Genomic DNA, 21,858 nt, shown 5'->3' with positions numbered 1-21,858 from the left:
TATAAAGTCATACCTGAAAGTCGGACGGCTGTGGTGAACGCCAGTGTCTCTAAGAGAAGCCGAGGGGCCAGGATCACAGCTGCCTTTTTGAGCTGCAGGATGAGGTCGCATAATCCACTCAAGTCTCCGGTAAGAGCCGACTTAATATCACAACTTTCCCATCCAAAAACTTGCTGGTTGACGTAGAGAAACATGTTCGCTTGACCGCTCTGTGTTAAAGCTTCACAACAAACATAAAATCACCGGCTGTGGTTCGGTTGCTAAAGGCAGCTGCAATCCACCGCTTTCCACCAACAGCATTCTTCTTTGACGTCTCCATTATTAATTGAACAAATTGCAAATGATTCAGCAATACAGCTGTCCAAAATACTGTGTAATTATGCGATGAAAAGAGACTACTTTTATCCATAAGTGGTGCTGGGAGAACATGTCCCCTCCAACCAATGACGTCATAATTCTGCGACGTTTTCAACAGGATACCTCGCGGGAAATTTAAAATTGCAATTTAGTAAACTAAACCGGCCGTATTGGCATGTGTTGCAATGTTAATATTTCATCATTGATATATAAACTATCAGACTGCGTGGTCGCTAGTAGTGGCTTTCAGTAGGCCTTTAACAAATGTATGTACATGAAGACTTCAACACCTGCAAATTTGTTCATGGAAACCACATTCAAACAACTCAGAACATCTGTCAGTCTGGTCCAAGACTTACTTTCCCCCCCTTCGCAGACTTCGGTATGACGCGGGACATCTACGAGACTGACTACTACAGGAAAGGAGGCAAAGGTTTGCTTCCTGTCAGGTGGATGGCTCCAGAGTCGCTCAAGGACGGAGTCTTCACTGCCCACTCGGACTGCTGGTAGGCTACACACACACACACACACACCTTCTTGAGACCTCCGAAAAATGCCTCCCTCTTTAGGACCACCCTTTATAACTGTATAAAGATGTGTATTTACAACATGAATAATATATACAAACGATGCAAATATAAAAAAGGTAAGCTATTAGTTCATTTTTTGGGGGTTTTAATCTTCATTATTTACTTCAAGTTATTACTGTATTTCTCTATTTACATATTTATTTATTTTTTAAATTAATTTTGGCCAAAAGGGGGCGCATTTCAACTTCTTACACACACTTGTTATTTCATATGTTGCCCAGAGGGGGAGCACTTTTAAAAGTGACACACAGTCAATGTATTTCCAACATTAATAATGCATACAAACGATGCAAATATAAAAAAAGATAAGCTTTTAGTTATTTTTTGAATTTTTTGTGATTGGTTTTTAATCTTCATTATTTTTAATCTTCATTATTTACTTCAAATTATTACAGTATGTCTCTATATACATATTTATATATATTTTAAATTCATTTCGGCCAAAAGGGGGCGCATTTCAACTTCTTACACACACTTGTTATTTCATATGTTGCCCAGAGGGGAGCACTTTTAAAAGCGACACACAGTCAATGTATTTCCAACATTAATAATGCATACAAACGATGCAAATGTAAAAAAGATAAGCTTTTAGTTTTTTTTTTAGTTTTTTTATTATAGGTTTTTAATCTTCATTATTTTCAATCTTCATTATTTACTTCAAGTTATTACAGTATTTCTCTATATACATACTTATTTATCTTTTAAATTAATTTTGGCCAAAGGGGGCGCATTTCAACTTATTACACACACTTGTTATTTCATATGTTGCCCAGAGGGGGAGCAATTTTAAAAGTGACACACAGTCAATGTATTTCCAACATTAATAATGCATACAAACGATGCAAATATAAAAAAGGTAAGCTTTTAGTTAATTTTTTTTTTGTGTAATTGGTTTTTAATCTTCATTATTTACTTCAAGTTATTACAGTATGTCACTATATACATATTTATTTATTTTTGAAATTAATTTTGGCCAAAGGGGGCACATTTCAACTTCTTACACACACTTGTTATTTCATATGTTGGACAGAGGGGGAGCACTTTTTGAAAAATCCCTCCTTTTTGGGACCACCCTCATTTTGATAGATATCACCACAATTGAGACATTGTCTATTAGATGCAATGTTATTGGGACCATGTTCACACCTCCTCTTATGGAAGATACTTTTCCTTCTTCATGTCTCAAGAAGGCTAGAAATACAAGAACACACACACATTCTTGTATTTCTGACCTTCTTAAAACCTCTAAAAAATGCCCACCTTTTTAGGACCACCCTTAATAAATATATAAAGATTTGTATTTCCAACATTGATAACGTATACAAACAATGCAAATATAAAAAAGGTAAGCTTTTGGTTCATTTTTTTTTTGTAATTGGTTTTTAATCTTTATTATTTACTTCAAGTTATTACAGTATGTCTCTATATACATATTTATTTATATTTTAAATACATTTTGGCCAAAGGGGGCGCATTTCAACTTCTTACACACACTTGTTATTTCATATGTTGACCAGAGGGGGAGCACTTTTAAAAGCGACACACAGTCAATGTGAAAAATCCTTCCTTTTTGGGAACACCCTCATTTTGATAGATATCACCACAAATGAGACATTCTTTATTAGATGCAATGTTATTGGGACCATGTTCACACCTCCTCATATGGAAGATACTTTTCCTTCTTCATGTCTCAAGAAGGCTAGAAATACAAGAACACACACATTCTTGTATTTCTGACCTTCTTGAGACCTTCAAAAAATGCCGACCTTTTTAGGACCACCCTTAATAAATATATAAAGATTTGTATTTACAACATTAATAACGCATAGAAACAATGCAAATATAAAGAAGGTAAGCTTTTAGTTCTTTTTTTTGTAATTGATTTTTAATCTTCATTATTTACTTCAAGTTATTACAGTATGTCTCTATATACATATTTATTTATTTTTTCAATTAATTTTGGCCGAAGGGGGCGCATTTCAACTTCTTACACACACTTGTTATTTCATATGTTGACCAGAGGGGAGCACTTTTAAAAGCGACACACAGTCAATGTGAAAAATCCCTCCTTTTTGGGACCACCCTCATTGTGATAGATATCACCACAAATGAAACATTGTCTATTAGATGCAATGTTATTGGGACCATGTTCACACCTCCTCATATGGAAGATAATTTCCCTTCTTCACGTCTCGAGAAGGCTAGAAATACAAGACCACACAAAGATCCCACGCCGCCTGGTTGTGTCTGCAGGTCGTTTGGCGTGGTGCTGTGGGAGATCAGCACGCTAGCGGAGCAGCCTTACCAGGGCTTGTCCAACGAGCAGGTCCTGAAGTTCGTCATGGACGGGGGCTACCTGGACCGCCCCGACAACTGTCCCGAGAGGATGTGAGTCATTCAAGTCCTCCTTGACTTCTAGTACTTGTGCTCGGTCTGACGTGCCACTGAAACCTTTGGCTTCCTGTCTCGTCTCTGATTGGAAACAATGCAAACTCAACGATTCTCATTTTTTGAAAAGTACTCAAAATCAAACTGAAAACGGATTCATAAGCCAAATCAGGTTTCATGCTGGTCTCACCTGACTTCTTGAAGTGTGTTCTTAAGGTTGTGCTCACACTCGGCCATGTGTGTTTATCTCGTCAGTTTTTTTGAGTCTTCCTGTCTATTTCTAATAACAATTTAGCATTACGAAGAGATGAAACTACCTAATTTTCCAGACTAAAGAGCGCACCTGTATACAAGCCACACCCACTCAATTTTAGGAAAAATATTTTCCCATATACAGTGAGGCAAAAAAGTATTTAGTCAGCCAGCGATTGTGCAAGTTCTCCCACTTAAAATGATGACAGAGGTCTGTAATTTTCATCATAGGTACACTTCAACTGTGAGAGACAGAATGTGGGAAAAGAATCCAGGAATTCACATTGTAGGAATTTTAAAGAATTTATTTGTAAATGATGGTGGAAAATAAGTATTTGGTCAACCATTCAAAGCTCTCGCTGGCTCAAAATCTCACGATACATGGCCCCATTCATTCTTTCCTTAACACGGATCAATCGTCCTGTCCCCTTAGCAGAAAAACAGCCCCAAAGCATGATGTTTCCACCCCCATGCTTCACAGTAGGTATGGTGTTCTTGGGATGCAACTCGGTATTCTTCTTCCTCCAAACACGACCAGTTGAGTTTATACCAAAATGGATACATGGATGATACAGCAGAGGATTGGGAGAATGTCATGTGGTCAGATGAAACCAAAATAGAACTTTTTGGTATAAACTCAACTCGTCGTGTTTGGAGGAAGAAGAATACTGAGTTGCATCCCAAGAACACCATACCTACTGTGAAGCATGAGGGTGGAAACATCATGCTTTGGGGCTGTTTTTCTGCTAAGGGGACAGGACGATTGATCCGTGTTAAGGAAAGAATGAATAAGGCCATATTTGTGAATTATGGTGGAAAATAAGTATTTGGTCAACCATTCAAAGCTCTCACTGATGGAAGGAGGTTTTGGCTCAAAATCTCACGATACATGGCCCCATTCATTCTTTCCTTAACACGGATCAATCATCCTGTCCCCTTAGCAGAAAAACAGCCCCAAAGCATGATGTTTCCACCCCCATTGCTTCACAGTAGGTATGGTGTTCTTGGGATGCAACTCGGTATTCTTCTTCCTCCAAACACGACCAGTTGAGTTTATACCAAAATGGATACATGGATGATACAGCAGAGGATTGGGAGAATGTCATGTGGTCAGATGAAACCAAAATAGAACTTTTTGGTATAAACTCAACTGGTCGTGTTTGGAAGAAGAAGAATACTGAGTTGCATCCCAAGTACACCACACCTACTGTGAAGCATGGGGGTGGAAACATCATGCTTTGGGGCTGTTTTTCTGCTAAGGGGACAGGACGATTGATCCGTGTTAAGGAAAGAATGAATAAGGCCATATTTGTGAATTATGGTGGAAAATAAGTATTTGGTCAACCATTCAAAGCTCTCACTGATGGAAGGAGGTTTTGGCTCAAAATCTCACGATACATGGCCCCATTCATTCTTTCCTTAACACGGATCAATCGTCCTGTCCCCTTAGCAGAAAAACAGCCCCAAAGCATGATGTTTCCACCCCCATGCTTCACAGTAGGTATGGTGTTCTTGGGATGCAACTCAGTATTCTTCTTCCTCCAAACAGGACCAGTTGAGTTTATACCAAAATGGATACATGGATGATACAGCAGAGGATTGGGAGAATGTCATGTGGTCAGATGAAACCAAAATAGAACTTTTTGGTATAAACTCAACTCGCATCAGACTATAAGTCGCAGATATATACCTTGTTGTACGTCGTTATTTACACAGAAATATTCTGTAAAACAGTGGTCCCCATCCACCGGGCCGCAGAAGAATTTTTTATTAATTTTTATTTAAAACATTTTTTACAAAAAATTGTATTTTTATTTTTTTATTAAATCAACATAAAAAACACAATATACACTTGCAATTAGTGCACCAACCACAAAAACGTCCCTTTTTCATGACAAAGAAAAAAGTAAAAATAAAAAATGGTTTCCCCATAACTATAGCGTAAGAGTTGTTTGATAACATTTGTAATTATTGTAACAATATAATAAATAAAATGATAATGAATTAACATTGATTTTATTATGATATATTGACCTATTCCAGGCTCCAATTACCTCACGTCAAAAAATTACACTTTGAAAATATTTTTTTATTGGGGAGATATTGCATATTATGTGTGTTTGCTATATTAAAAACAAAGTTTTGTTTGACATAAAATAAAAATGAGCCGCATCGGACTATAAGTCGTAGTTATATACCTTGTTGTACGTCGTTATTTACACAAAAATATTCTGTAAAATGTTTATTTACATACGTTAATTGCTTCCAAAGGATGTCTGTAACAGGGCAGTAAAACGGCTGATCAAACAAAACAGAAGCCATCGTCGTGGACCCGCTAGCTGCGCAAGCTAGCTCTCCATTCAGCTAAACAGATTCAATAACTCCACGGTGATGTTTTGGTACATATAATAAATACAATAATAATGAATTAACATAAATGTTACTCTGATATATTTACCTTTTCAAGGCTTCAATTACCTCAAATCAAAAAATGACACTTTGAAAATATTTTATTTATTGGGGAAATATTGCATATTGTTTGTGTTTGCTGCATTAAAAACAAAGTTTTATTTGACATAAAGTAGAGAAAAAATCATTTAAAAGCGCTTTGAGTACCTTGAAGGTAGAAAAGCGCTACTATACAAGTACAACCCATGAAACAACCCGAGAAAATGAATCGACTTGGAGATTGAAATAGAAAAAAAAATTGCATGACGTAATGTGTTTGGAACACGGCAGTAAAACGGCTGATCAAACAAAACAGATGTCATCGTCATGGACCCCGCTAGCTGCGCAAGCTAGCTCTCCAATCAGCTAAACAGACTCAATAACTCCACGGTGACGTTTTGGTGAATTTACTGAGGAATTTGTGAAACTGAAACAACACAAAAAGAATGCCATAGTGTGTTAATAATACTAACACATTCACTCGTAAACGTGTTAGCCTTTTAGCTAATGCTAATGTAACGACGCTAGCACGTCCATATATGCATGAGAACCCTTCTACGGACATCACACACGGGACGGTTTAATAAGTAAGAATTGTTTTAGTTATATTGTAAAACTTACAAACGTTGCTCGGAGTGATGAGTGTAGAATCCATACCAGTAGAAACACTACGCACCTACACTTTGAACCCTGCGGTTTGTAAAACAGTGCAGCTATTTCACAGATTTTTTTCCCCCTGCTGACGGCCATAATGCAAAAACTTAAAACACAAACAAGCAAATACACTGAAAATCTTTTGGAAGTTGTAGTGTCGTTCCGACATCTAGATAGAATAGAATATTACTTTCTATTCTATCTTAGACAGCTTGCATAGAATAGAATAGTACTTTCTGTTCTATTCTATCTAGATGTCGGAACGACACTACAACTTCCAAAAGATTTTCAGTGTATTTGCTTGTTTGTTTTTTAAGTACCGTATTTCCTTGAATTGCCGCCGGGGCGCTAATTCATTTAAAACCTCTTCTCACTCTGCCACTTACCAAAGGCATGCAGTAAAAATTTGAGTGTGATGTAAGTTTGGACCTTAAATCCTACTGAATAGCTCTTAATCTTCTTTCCTTTATGCGATTTTCAAATTACCGGTATCGAAATCAGCCTCCTCCATTATGAAAATGATGACAGGGGAAGTGTCACTCGGCGGTAACACTAAGCATGCGCTAATTATTTTGTGAAGTGAGTTTGACCCGGCAGTAATTCAAGGTAGGCGCATACTTTATTCCCTGTGGCTATTCAAGGAAATATGCTATTTGCATTATGGACGTCAGCGGGGGAAAAAAATCTATGAAATAGCTACACGGATTTACAAACCGCAGGATTCAAAGTGTAGGTAAAAAGTAGCGCCTTATAGTCTGGAATTTACAGTATTCATTTGAGCAAAAAAACAGTTTGGACTCGATGATGATACAATATTTACATTTTTACAAATATTTTTTTCAGTCAAGTACTTTACCGACCGACGCAGATTATTTCTCGGGCCACGTAAAATGAGCCTTGAGTTTGACACCCGGGGATCCTGGTCCGCTATTTGCAAGACACTTAAAACCGGGACACCCTTGCACGATCCCGTGTCCCTCGGTCCCGCCTAACCCGCCGGTCTCCCGTCCCGACCCCCCCTCCACCCGCAGGCACGGCCTCATGCAGATGTGCTGGCAGTACAACCCCAAGATGCGGCCCATGTTCCACGAGATCATCGAGATGCTGCGGGAGGACCTGCACCCGTCCTTCCAGGAGGTCTCCTTCTTCTTCAGCGAGGAGAACAAGGTCCACGAGACGGAGGACTTCGACCTGGACCTGGACAACATGGAGAGCATCCCCCTGGACCCGTCCTCCTACTCGCAGCGAGAGGAGAGCCTGGGCAGGGACAGCGGGCCCTCGGTGGCCCTCAGGGGGAACTACGAGGAGCGCGTGCCCTACACGCACATGAACGGCGGCAAGAAAAATGGACGCATCTTATCCTTGCCCAGGTCCAGCCCTTCCTAACGTTTCCCGGGAGACCACGTAGAACCGGGGCCAGGACCTCAAGCATCCTTCTTCTCTCCTTTCTTCTCCACCCACGCGGATCTCAGGACTCGGACTTCTCTTCCTCCTGACTGCCAAGCAAAGGGATGCAGGCGGATCTTCTCCGGCATCCTGGGGGGTGTCTCCAGGACTCTGGGCAAGGCTGGAGGTCTCACACACACACACACACACACACAAACACGTATTTCTGAACTTCTGGGGACCTGTGAAAAATGCCTCCCTCTTTAGGACCAGCCTTTCCATAATTCCAGCCATAATTTTACTCGACAAAAGTTGCAATTTTATAAGAAAACTTATACAAGAAAACTTGTACGCTCATTAAAACCAATCAAAAATCCTGACTTTGGAGCAATGTTCACGGACTGTAGTATTCGGCTCTCTATTAGATACAACGGTTGGCACCCCAATTTATGTCCTCACTTGCTCACCGGTTCTCACATGGAAGGTACTCTTCATTGTTGATGTCTCAAGAACGGTAGAAATACAAGAACACACACACACACCCCCAAACACACACACACACACCTATTTCTGAACTTCTGGAGACCTGTGAAAAATGCCTCCCTCTTTAGGACCAGCCTTTCCATAATTCCAGCCATTATTTTACTCGACAAAAGTTGCAATTTTATAAGAAAACTTATACAAGAAAACTTGTACGCTCATTAAATCAATCAAAAATCCTGACTTTGGAGCAATGTTCACGGACTCTAGTATTTGGCTCTCTATTAAATACAACGGTTGGCACCCCAATTTATGTCCTCACTTGCTCACCGGTTCTCACATGGACGTTACTTTTCATTGTTGATGTCTCAAGAACGGTAGAAATACAAGAACACACACACACACACCCAAACACACACACACACACGTATTTCTGAACTTCTGGAGACCTGTGAAAAATGCCTCCCTCTTTAGGACCAGCCTTTCCATAATTCCAGCCATTATTTTACTCGACAAAAGTTGCAATTTTATAAGAAAACTTATGCAACAAAACTTGTACGCTCATTAAATCAATCAAAAATCCCGACTTTGGATCAATGTTCACGGACTGTAGTATTCGGCTCTCTATTAGATACAACGGTTGGCACCCCAATTTATGTCCTCACTTGCTCACCGGTTCTCACATGGAAGGTACTTTTCATTGTTGATGTCTCAAGAATGGTAGAAATAGAACAACACACACACCCAAACACACACACACACTTATTTCTGAACTTCTGGAGACCTGTGAAAAATGCCTCCCTCTTTAGGACCACCCTTTCTAGATATATAAAGAAGTGTATTTACAACATGAATAATATATACGTACTATACAAATATAAAAAAAGCTTGTTTGAATTCCACAAGAAAAAGGTCACAATTTCACAAGAAAAACTTAAAATTTTGGTGGTATTATAATAAAAGTCGTCATTTTGCTCGACGCGAGTCAAAATTTTACAAGAAGAACTGAACATGTGTGCAATATTACGATAAAAGTAAAATTTTACTCAATAACCGTCGCAATTTTACAAGAAATGTTTAAAATGTGGACAATTTTATACAAAGAGTCGTAGTTTTACTCGACAAAAGTCGCAATTTTATAAGAAAACTTACACATTTTGGCTATATTATCATAGTAATAATCGTAATTTCTTTTGACAAAAGTCATGATTTTACTGTAGAAGCTAAGTGTTATTAGCCGCTATAGTCTTAGTAGCGTAGTGTATTTTTTCATCCTATGGTCATATATGGCTTCTCTTAAGTCAGCACCAGAAGTTGTAAAATCAGCCGTTCACCTGGTGGGGTTTTTGGGGGGATGAATAGGGAAGTCATTCTATAGCTTCTTTTATCATGTATTGCTGCCTTCCAACGTTTATTTTTGTACGCATATTAAATCAACCAAACATCCTGACTTTGGAGCAATGTTCACGGACTCTAGTATTTGGCTCTCTATTAGATGCAACAGTGTTCGGTATTGACACCATGATTTATGTACTCACTTGTTCACCGGTCCTCACATGGAAGGTACTTTTCATGATGATTTGATGTCTCAAGAAGAGTAGAAATGCAAGAACACACACACACACCCAAACACACACACACGTATTTCCGACCTTCTGGAGACCTGTGAAAAATGCCTCCCTCTTTAGGACCACCCTTTCTAGATATATAAAGATGTGTATCTACAACATTAATAATATATACATAATGTGCAAATATAAAAAAGCTTGTTGTAAAAAATGAGTTGGAATTTTGCAAGGAAAAAGGTCACAATTTCACAAGAAAAACTTAAAATTTGGGCAATTTCACACAAAGAGTCGTAAATTTACTCGACAAAAGTCACAATTTTATAAGAAAACTTTTACAAGAAAACTTGTACGCTCATTAAATCAATCAAAAATTCTGACTTTGGAGCAATGTTCACGGACTCTAGTATTTGGCTCTCTATTAGATGCAACGGTTTTCTGTATTGACACCATGATTTATGTCCTCACATGGAAGGTACTTTTCCTTGTTGGTGTCTCAAGAAAGGCGGAAGTACAACAACACGCACACACACACACACACGCGTGTATTTCGGACATTCTTGAGACCTGTGAAAAATGCCTACCTCTTTAGGACCACCCTTTCTAGATTTATAAAGAAGTGTATTTACAACATTAATAAATTAATACATACTATTTAAATATAAAAATGCTTGTTGTGAAAAATTTGTTGCAATTTCGCAAGAAAAAAGTGACAATTTCACAAGAAAAACTTAAATTTTGGGCAATTTTACACAAAGAGTCGTAATTTTACTCGACAAAAGTCACTATTTTATAAGAAAACTTATACAGGAAAACTTGTACGCACATTAAATCAACCAAAAATCCTGACTTTGGAGCAATGTTCACGGACTCTAGTATTTCGCTCTCTGTTAGATACAACGGTTGGCACCATGATTTATGTCCTCACTTGTTCACCGGTCCTCACATGGAAGGTACTTTTCCTCGTCGGTGTCTCAAGTAGGGCGGAAATACAACAACACACACACACACACACACTCTTGTATTCCTGAACTTCTGGAGACCTGTGAAAAATGCCTATCTCTTTTGGACCACCCTTTCTAGAATCAGTTGGAATTTCACAAGAAAAACATAAAATTTGGGCAATTTCATACAAAGAGTCGTAATTTTACTTGACAAGTCACAATTTTATAAGAATACTTTTACAAGATAACTTTAACACACATTAAATCAACCAAAAATCCCGACTTTGGAGCAATGTTAACGGACTCTAGTATTTGGCTCTCGATTAGATGCAACGGTTGGCACCATGATTTATGTCCTCACTTGTTCACCGGTCTTCACATGGAAGGTACTTTTCCTCGTCAGTGTCTGGAGAAGTTCGGAAATACAAACACACACACACCCAAACAGACACACACACACACACACACACACTTGTATTTCTGAACTTCTGGAGACCTGTAAAAAATGCCTCCCTCTTTAGGACCACCCTTTCTAGATATATAAAGATGTGTATTTACAACATTAATAATATACATACTATGTAAATATAAAAATGCTTGTTGTGAAAAATCAGTTGGAATTTCACAAGAAAAACTTAAAATTTGGCCAATTTCATACAAAGAGTCGTAATTTTACTCGACAAAAGTCACAATTTTATAAGAAAACGTACACAAGAAAACTTGTACGCAGATTAAATCAACCAAAAATCCCGACTTTGGAGCAATGTTCACGGACTCTAGTATTTGGCTCTTGGGGCCATGATTTATGTCCTCACTTGTTCACCGGTTTTCACATGGAAGGTACTTTTCCCCGTTGGTGTCTCGAGAAGGTCGGAAATACAACACACACACACACATATTTCTGAACTTCTGGAGACCTGTAAAAAATGCCTCCCTCTTTAGGACGACCCTTTCTAGATATATAAAGATGTGTATTTAGAACATTAATAATATACACATACTATGTAAATATAAAAATGCTTGTTGTGAAAAATCAGTTGAAATTTCACAAGAAAAACTTAAAATTTGGCCAATTTCATACAAAGAGTCGTAATTTTACTCGACAAAAGTCCCAATTTTATAAGAAAACGTGCACAAGAAAACTTGTACGCACATTAAATCAACCAAAAATCCCAACTTTGGAGCAATGTTCACGGACTCTAGTATTTGGCTCTGGGGGCCATGATTTATGTCCTCACTTGTTTCCCGGTCCTCACATGGAAGGTACTTTTCCTCGTCGGTGTCTCGAGAAGGTCGGAAATACAACACACACACACACACACACACACACACACTTGTATTTCTGAACTTCTGGAGACCTGTGAAAAATGCCTCCCTCTTTAGGACCACCCTTTCTAGATATATAAAGATGTGTATTTACAACATTAATAATATACACATATCATGTAAATAAAAAATGCTTGTTGTGAAAAATCAGTTGGAATTTCACAAGAAAAACTTAAAATTTGCCCAATTTCATACAAAGAGTCGTAATTTTACTTTGACAAAAGTCACAATTTTATAAGAAAACGTACACAAGAAAACTTGTACGCACATTAAATCAAACAAAAATCCCGACTTTGGAGCAATGTTCACGGACTCTAGTATTTGGCTCTTGGGGCCATGATTTATGTCCTCACTTGTTCACCGGTCCTCACATGGAAGGTACTTTTCCTCGTTGGTGTCTCAAGAAGGTCGGAAATACAACACACACACACACATATTTCTGAACTTCTGGAGACCTGTAAAAAATGCCTCCCTCTTTAGGACCACCCTTTGTAGATATATAAAGATGTGTATTTAGAACATTAATAATATACACATACTATGTAAATATAAAAATGCTTGTTGTGAAAAATCAGTTGGAATTTCACAAGAAAAACTTAAAATTTGGGCAATTTCATACAAAGAGTCGTAATTTTACTCGACATAAGTCACAATTTTATAAGAAAACGTACACAAGAAAACTTGTACGCACATTAAATCAAACAAAAATCCCGACTTTGGAGCAATGTTCACGGACTCTAGTATTTGGCTCTGGGGGCCATGATTTATGTCCTCACATGGAAGGTACTTTTCCTCGTCGGTGTCTCGAGAAGGTCGGAAATACAACAACACACACACAAACACACACCAAGAACTGTGAACACGACAAACCTTAGACAACCACGAGGCTGCTTCTGTTCTTCAAAAAAGGCGGCACTCCCGTCCTCTCGCTTTTCTCCCCCGGACTTTGTTGCCAGACGGTGGCCTTTTCGACGAGTGGCCTCTAAAGAAAAAGCGCTTTGGGGAAGAATCCATGGTAGAACAAAAATATGAGGAACATCTAGTCTTTTCTTTTTGTTGTTGTTCTTATTATTATTCCTTTTATTCCAGAAGATATTCGTGGGGTGAATAGTTTTAATTTATTTGATGCTTGATTTCTCTCTTTTCTTCCGCGTCCTCCCTTGTGCGGCTGAAGGATATTTAAAGAGTTGTCATTGGACAAGGAGTTCCTCGGACTGACCAATAGCTGCTGCTTTCTTACATTGGACTCGCCCTAGAAAGCTAAGAAGTAAACATGGAATATTGCTAGCAGCTGCCAACATTTGACATGTATAATATATCATCTTCTTCTACGTATTTCTTAGTATCTACCTTTATGTTTTTGACACTTTTCTTCTCCTTCAAATGTTTTTATTTTTCTAGCCCCGCCCACCTTTTTACCTGGTACAGGTGTTCAGAATCACAAAAAAGAGGAATGGGGTCTTGATGAAGGTCTGAGGTTGTTGCTATGGCGACCGTCTTCCAGCAGGTGGCGGCATCCTTCCATCGTTTAGTCCGCCTGGGGTTACATGGTGGTGATCTACAATAGCCTTGTTCTTGCCCGGGGTCTGAGGTGCGGCTCGGGACCTGGTCGTTCTGGACTTGCACCTGATGGATCTCGTGGGTCACTGTAACGTTTGAAGGTGCGCAGCTAGCGACACATGCTAATTCACGACACAAGCTAACTAGCGACACATGCCAGCTAGTGACACGTGCTAACTAGCGACACATGCTAATTCACGACACATGCTAACTAGCGTAACATGCTAACTAGCGTAACATGCTAAATAGCGACACATTCTAAATAGCGACACACGCTAATTCGTGACACATGCTAACTAGCGACACACACTAATTCGTGACACATGCTAGCTAGCGACACATGCCAGCTAGTGACACATGTTAACTAGCGACACATACCAGCTAGGGACACATGCTAATCAAGCGACACATGCTAATTCACGACACATGCTAACTAGCGTAACATGCTAACTAGCGTAACATGCTAAATAGCGACACACGCTAATTCGTGACACATGCTAACTAGTGACACACGCTAATTTGCGACACATGCTAGCTAGCAACACATGCTAACTAGCGACACATGCCAGTTAGTGACACATGCTAACTAGCGACACATGCCAGTTAGCGACACATGCTAGCTAGTGACACATGCTAACTAGCGACACATTCTAACGAGAGACACATGCTAACTAGCAACACATTCTAACGAGAGACACATGTTAACTAGTGACACATGCTAACTAGAGACACATGCTAACTAGCGACACAAGCTAATTCATGACACATGCTAGCTAGCAACACATGCTAACTAGCGACACATGCTAGCTAGTGAGACATGCTAGCTAGCGACACATTCTAATGAGACACACATGTTAACTAGTGACACATGCTAACTAGCGACACATTCTAACGAGAGACACATGTTAACTAGTGACACATGCTAACTAGAGACACATGCTAACCAGTGACATGCTGGCTAGTGAGACATGCTAACTAGCGACACATTCTAACGAGATACACGTTAACTAGTGACACATGCTAACTAGACACACATGCTAACTAAAGACACGTGTTAACAAGTGACACATGCTAATTAGCAACACATGCTAGCTAGTGACATATGCTAACTAGCGACACATGCTAACTAAAGACACATGTTAAATTGTGACATACTAACTACCAACACATGCTAACTAGCGACACATGCTAGTTCACGACCCAGGCTAACAAGCGACACATGCTAATTAGGGACACATGCTGATTAGCGACACATGCTAACTGCTGCCGCACTCCACTGTCTCCTCTCGGATGAAAGGTGTCTAACATTTATCACATGCTGACAGGTAAATAAGGGAGGCCCTCATTCTCATCCACCTATGTGCAGCTGCCCTCAGTCTCTTATTGGATACATGTAGGCCATAATGTAGCTGAATTGCATGTTGACAAGGACATAAAGGACACCTGGTTCTCCTCAACTTTACTGCCGCTGCCCTCAGTCTCTTTTAGGATAAATGTACATCTAACTGTAGCACATAGTCACATCCTGACTATACAGGAGACCTGAATTCTCATCCACCATGGTACCGCCGCCCTAAGTCTCCTATTGGATGACTGTAGTCCTCACTGTAGCTAAGTCATATGTCGACAAATATAGGAGAGTCTCATTCTAATCCACTTTACTGCAGCTGCCCTCAGTCTCCTATTGGATGAATTTAGTCCTTACTATAGCTGAATCACATGCTAACAAGGACAAATAGGATACCTGGTTCTCCTCAACTTTACTGCTGCTGCCCTCAGTCTCCTATTGGGTATGTGCCTGTTTTTACCCGAATTCATCCACCTTGGTACCGCCGCCCTCAGTCTCCTATTGGATAAATGTAGTCCTTACTGTAGCTGAATCACATGTTGACAAATGCACACAAGACACCCTGTTTCTCCTCAACTTTGCTGCAGCTCTCCTCAGTCTCCAGTTGGATAGAAGTAATCTAATTACTGTAGCCAATAGTCACGTGCAGACAACACAGCTGCCCTCAGTCTCCCATTTGATTAAATAATCTCATTACTGTGGCCAATAGTCATACTGTAAGAAGTACTGCCCTCAGTCTCCTCTTTGGTGCATGTAGTCCTTACGGCAGCTAAATCCCATGCTGACAAATGCATACAGGACTTGCCTGCAGCTGCCCCAAGTCTCATATTGGATCAAAAAAATATAATTAATGTAGCCATTAGTTATGTTGCCACAACAAAGGAGGCCCTTATTCTCCTCCACTTTACTGTAGCCGTCCTCAGTCTCCTGTTGGGTATTTACTTCTTTCTGTAGCCAATAGTCACTTGCTGACAATACAGGAGACCCTCATTCTCCTCCGCTATGGTACAATTTTTCCCCCAGTCTCCTATTGGATAAAATGATCTCATTACTGGGGCCATTACTCACACTGCCAGAGTACACCTTGGTTGTCCTCCACTTTACTGCAGTTGCCCTCAGTCTCCTGTTGGATAAATGTACTTCTTCACATGCTGACAATACAGGAGAACCTCACTCTCCTCCACTCTGGTGCAGCTGCCCTCAGTCTCTTCTTAGATATATGTAGTCCTTAATGTAGCTAAATCTACAATAAACAAATATTGCAGCTGCCCCAAGTCTCATACTGGATCAAAAAAACTCATTAATGTAGCTATTAGTTATGTGCAGACAATAAAGGAGGCCCTTATTCTCCTCCACTTTACTGTAGCCGTCCTCAGTCTCCTGTATTGCTGACAATACAGGAGACCCTCATTCTCCTCCGCTATGGTACAATTTTCCCCCCAGTCTCCTATTGGATAAAATGATCTCATTAAGGGGCCATTAGTCACACTGCCAGAGTACACTTTAATTGTCCTCCACTTTACTGCAGTTGCCCTCAGTCTCCTGTTGGATAAATATACCTCTTCACGTGCTGACAATACAGGAGAACCTCACTCTCCTCCTCTCTGGTGCAGCTGCCCTCAGTCTCCTCTTAGATATATGTAGTCCTTAATGTAGCTAAATCTACAATAAACAAATATTGCAGCTGCCCCAAGTCTCATACTGGATCAAAAAAATCTCATTAATGTAGCTATTAGTTACATGCAGACAATAAAGGAGGCCCTTATTCTCCTCCACTTTACTGTAGCCGTCCTCAGTCTCCTGTATTGCTGACAATACAGGAGACCCTCATTCTCCTGCGCTATGGTACACTTTTTTCCCCCAGTCTCCTATTGGATAAAATGATCTCATTACTGGGGCAATTAGTCACACTACCAAAGTACACCTAGGTTGTCCTCCACTTTGCTGCAGTTGCCCTCAGTCTCCTGTTGGATAAATGTACCTCTTCACGTGCTGACAACACAGGAGAACCTCACTCTCCTCCTCTCTGGTGCAGCTGCCCTCAGTCCTTAATTTAGCTAAATCTACAATTAACAAATGCTACAGAGGCCCCAAGTGTCCTACCGGATAACATAAATCTCGCTAATGTAGCTATTGCGTGTAGGCAGTACAGGAGACCCAAGTTCTCGTCCACTTTGCTCTAGGTGCCCTCAGTCTCCTCTTGGATAAACTCCACCTCATTACTGTGGCCGATAGTACCACTGTAGAACGTACACACAGGACACCCGCCATCTCCTCCACTCTGCCCTCAGTCTCCTCTTGGATAAAATGGGTGTCCACACAATGGCCAGCAGTCTGACACTGTAATGGAAAATAACACACTCCTTGTCCGCTGCCCTCAGTCTCCTATATGGAGACTATATGCTATAGTATCATACATAATACTACAGTATAATACATTTTAGTACTATAGTATAATACATAATACTATATAAAATAGTATCATTATTTGTAGTAGTACTAGTATACATAATGATGCTATTTTATGCATAATACTATAGTATCATGTATAATACTAAAGTATTATGTATTGTACTACAATACTTCTATCTTGCCCTCATTCCTCTTTTCACAAACCTATTTGCTGGCAGAGACTATGGACAAAAGTATTGGGACACTCCTTCAAGCTGAGGTGTGTAGAATGTGACATATGTTGATTAGTAGTATTATTTGTAGTATTTTTAATAATCTTATTTTAATCAATAATAATATTATCTGTATGTTTTTTAAATTATTTAATATTATTAAAATAATATTAAATAATTGAATAAATAACTTATTTATAGGGAAATTTATATTTATATACATTTATATATTTATATTTTTTGATATAAATGTATGTTTACTCATTCATATTTAATAAAAAAATAACATTAATATTATTAATGTTATTTAATATTATTAAATATTTTTTTAATAATATTTTTTCTCAATAAAAATATTATTTTTAATATTATTATTATTTTTAAAATGTTATTATTGTTGGTCCTAAAAACAAAAACATCATCAGACACCAAACTGGCGAGAACATCAAAGTAAAAGTTGGACGCCACCAAAAAAACAACTTTATAATTTGGTGTTTTGTGTAAAACGGGATTAGAATAATAATAATAATCAGTGGGCCCTCAGTCTCTTCTTGGATAAAATGCACCTAACTCTTGCAAGCACGTCTTTGGGTGTCCCAACACTTTTGTCCTGCTCTCATCTTGTCTTTGTCCTTCTCTGCTGGCACTAAGATAAGATAAGATAAGGCACCAAGACCGAGGACAATCGTTCGTGACAAAATGGGAGCCCCGCCCCCTTTGCCCTTCCTCTGTTGGAGACAATCAGGAAGTTGCCCCCCCTCCCCTGTCAAAAATCAGTGCCTTGCTCACCTGCAGACAGAACCTACTCAAACACTCAGATGACTCCAAATATGAAATCAAAGATTGTTATTCTGGGGCGATGCTGACTTTGTACCAAAATAAAACTTTGGTGTTTGTTCAGTTTTGCTTTATGCCTGAAAACAAACAAACAAACAAACTAGGACATCATTTAAATGTTTATTTTATTACATTTATTACAAGTCTACCCCAGAAAGCAAACGTGAAAGATTTCAGGGCGAAGTTCCCCGGAATAAAATCTGATCCGACGCCAAAAATTCATCGCACGTTTTGTTGGCGGCGGCACAACAAAAAGAAAGAAAAAGAGGTGGCTCACGTGGAAGGTTGCAAAGTGGAAACACATTTACTTGATTTGGGAAATAAAAATAATGCTGATTTTTATCAACCAAAAAATCATTTATTGAAGAACCATTTTTGTTTCACTAAATATTAATATTTTTATTAATTCGTCTTTTACATATTTATTTAAAATGAATTACAACGTCTGCTTGTATTTTATATATTTTCTTAAATCTTTGACCATTGCTTTATTGAAATATTCATCAATTATTTTATGATCAATTCATGATTCAGTCTTCTAATATTAAACTTCCTTCTGCAGAATTCAAAACTGATATGATTTTTTAAAATATGATTTAAAAAAATATATTTTTTACTATAACATAAATGAAAAGTATAAATACTTTTTTGTTTTTTGTGCCACTATTGACTTATTTTAAACTTAAAAACAAACAAATGAGATCTTTTCCCTGTATACATCCCGTTAGTGTATCAAATAAAATAAAATATTTCCCTAAAATCTGAATATTTTCTGGCATAGAATAAAACTCAAAAATGTCTTCTTTTTTTTTGGGGACAAAATGTGAATTTTTGTAGATTTCAAAAAAAAAGTTTCGATGTAAACAATAGCTGCCTTTGCAACCCTCATCGTGCAAATGGAGGACACAACATGAATTAAAAAGTCTGTATATGTTCTATATATTTTCTTAAATCTTTAACCATTGATTTATTGAAATATTTATCAATTATTTTATGATAAATTCATGATTTAGTCTTCTAATATTAAACTTCATTCTGCAGAATTTCAAACAAATACGTCTTTTTTTTTTTTTACAACAACATCAATGAAATGTATAAGTATTGTGTTTTTTATGAATTTGTTTTATCGATTTTAAATTACTTAGTAACTGTATCCTCCAAAATCTGATGCATTTTTTTGGTGCCACCATTGACTTATTTTAAACGTAAACAAATGAAATGTGTTCACTGTATACATCCCGCAAGTGTATCAAATAAAATAAAACATTTCCCTAAAATCTGAATATTTTCTGGCCTAGAAAAAAACTCCAAAATGTTTTTTTTTTGGACAAAATTGTAATTTTTGTAGATTTTTAAAAGAAAAGTTTCGATGTAAACAATAGCTGCCTTTGCAACCCTCATCGAGCCAATGGAGGACACAACATGAATTAAAAAGTCTGCATATGTTCTATATATTTTTAATTCATGATTCAGTCTTCTATTAAACTTCCTTCTGCAGAATTAAAAACAATTATTCTTTTTGAAATATGATTTAAAATTAAAAAAAAAATTATTATAACATGAATGAATTGTATACATTTTGTAAATCTGATGTAATTGTGGTTTCTAGGAATTTGTTTCATTGATTTTAAATTACTTCGTAATTTAATTGTCCAAAATCGGACGCATGTTTTGTGCCACTATTTCAAACTTAAATGAATCGTGTTCACTGTATGCATCCCGCAAGTGTATCAAATAAAATAAATAATTTCTCTAAAATCTGAATATTTTCTGGCATAAAATAAAACTCAAAAATGTCCATTTTTTTTTTCCGACAAAATGTGAATTTTTGTAGATTTAAAAGAAAAGTTTCGATGTAAACAATAGCTGCCTTTGCAACCCTCATCGAGCCAATGAGGACACAACATGAATTAAAAAGTCTGCATATGTTCTATATATTTTCTTAATTCTTTAACCATTGATTTATTGAAATATTTATCAATTATTTATGATAAATTCATGATTCAGTCTTCTAATATTAAACTTCATTCTGCAGAATTTAAAACAAATATGGTTTTTAAAATATGATTTAAAATACGTCTTTTTTTTTACAACATGAATAACATTTATAAGTATTGTGTTTTTTTATGAATTTGTTTTATTGATTTAAATTACTTAGTAATTGTATCCTCTGATGCAAAATCTGATGCATTTTTTTGGTGCCACCATTGACTTCTTTTAAACCTAAACAAATGATATTTTTCACTGTATACATCCCGCAAGTGTATCAAATAAAATAAAACATTTCCCTAAAATCTGAATATTTTCTGGCATAAAATAAAACTCAAAAACGTCAAAAATTTTTTGGACAAAATGTCAATTTTTGTAGATTTAAAAGAAAAGTTTCGATGTAAACAATAGCTGCCTTTGCAACCAATGAGGACACAACATGAATGAAAAAGTCTGCATATGTTCTATATATTTTTAATTCATGATTCAGTCTTCTAATATTAAACTTCCTTCTGCAGAATTAAAAACAAAAATTATTTTTGAAATATGATTTAAAATACATATTTTTTTTACTATAACATGAATGAATTGTATAAATACTTTTTGTAAATCTGACATAATTGTGGTTTCTAGGAATTTGTTTCATTGATTTTAAATTACTTAGTAATTTAATTCTCCAAAATCGGACGCATGTTTTGTGCCACTATTTTACACTTAAATTAATTGTGTTCACTGTATACATCCCGCAAGTGTATCAAATAAAATAAAACATTTCCCTAAAATCTGAATATTTTCTGGCATAAAATAAAACTCAAAAATGTCCTTTTTTTTTTTTTGACAAAATGTGAATTTTTGTAGATTTAAAAGAAAAGTTTCGATGTAAACAATAGCTGCCTTTGCAACCCTCATCGAGCCAATGAGGACACAACATGAATTAAAAAGTCTGCATGTGTTCTATATATTTTCTTAATTATTTAACCATTGATTTATTGAAATATTTATCAATTATTTATGATAAATTCATGATTCAGTCTTCTAATATTAAACTTCATTCTGCAGAATTTAAAACAAATATGCTTTTTTAAATATGATCTAAAATACGTCTTTTTT

General features: G+C 37.4%; 1 protein-coding gene across 2 annotated transcripts in view; it reads left to right on the top strand.

Annotated features, from left to right (window-relative positions):
* Window positions 1–21,858, top strand: part of LOC133540496 (insulin receptor-like) — a 243,381-nt gene that overhangs the window by 220,425 nt on the left and 1,098 nt on the right. For both annotated transcript variants that reach the window (XM_061883133.1, XM_061883134.1), the window contains 3 exons: window positions 734–863; window positions 3,201–3,335; window positions 7,721–21,858. The exon at window positions 7,721–21,858 is cut by the window's right edge and continues 1,098 nt beyond it. In XM_061883133.1, the coding sequence (XP_061739117.1) occupies window positions 734–863; window positions 3,201–3,335; window positions 7,721–8,075 (620 nt within the window). In that variant the 3' untranslated portion in view covers window positions 8,076–21,858. The remainder of the gene's footprint in view (window positions 1–733; window positions 864–3,200; window positions 3,336–7,720) is intronic.

This window comes from Nerophis ophidion, linkage group LG22, assembly GCF_033978795.1.
Source record: "Nerophis ophidion isolate RoL-2023_Sa linkage group LG22, RoL_Noph_v1.0, whole genome shotgun sequence".
Taxonomy (NCBI): domain Eukaryota; kingdom Metazoa; phylum Chordata; class Actinopteri; order Syngnathiformes; family Syngnathidae; genus Nerophis; species Nerophis ophidion.
This window is presented reverse-complemented; position numbering and strand designations above follow the sequence as displayed.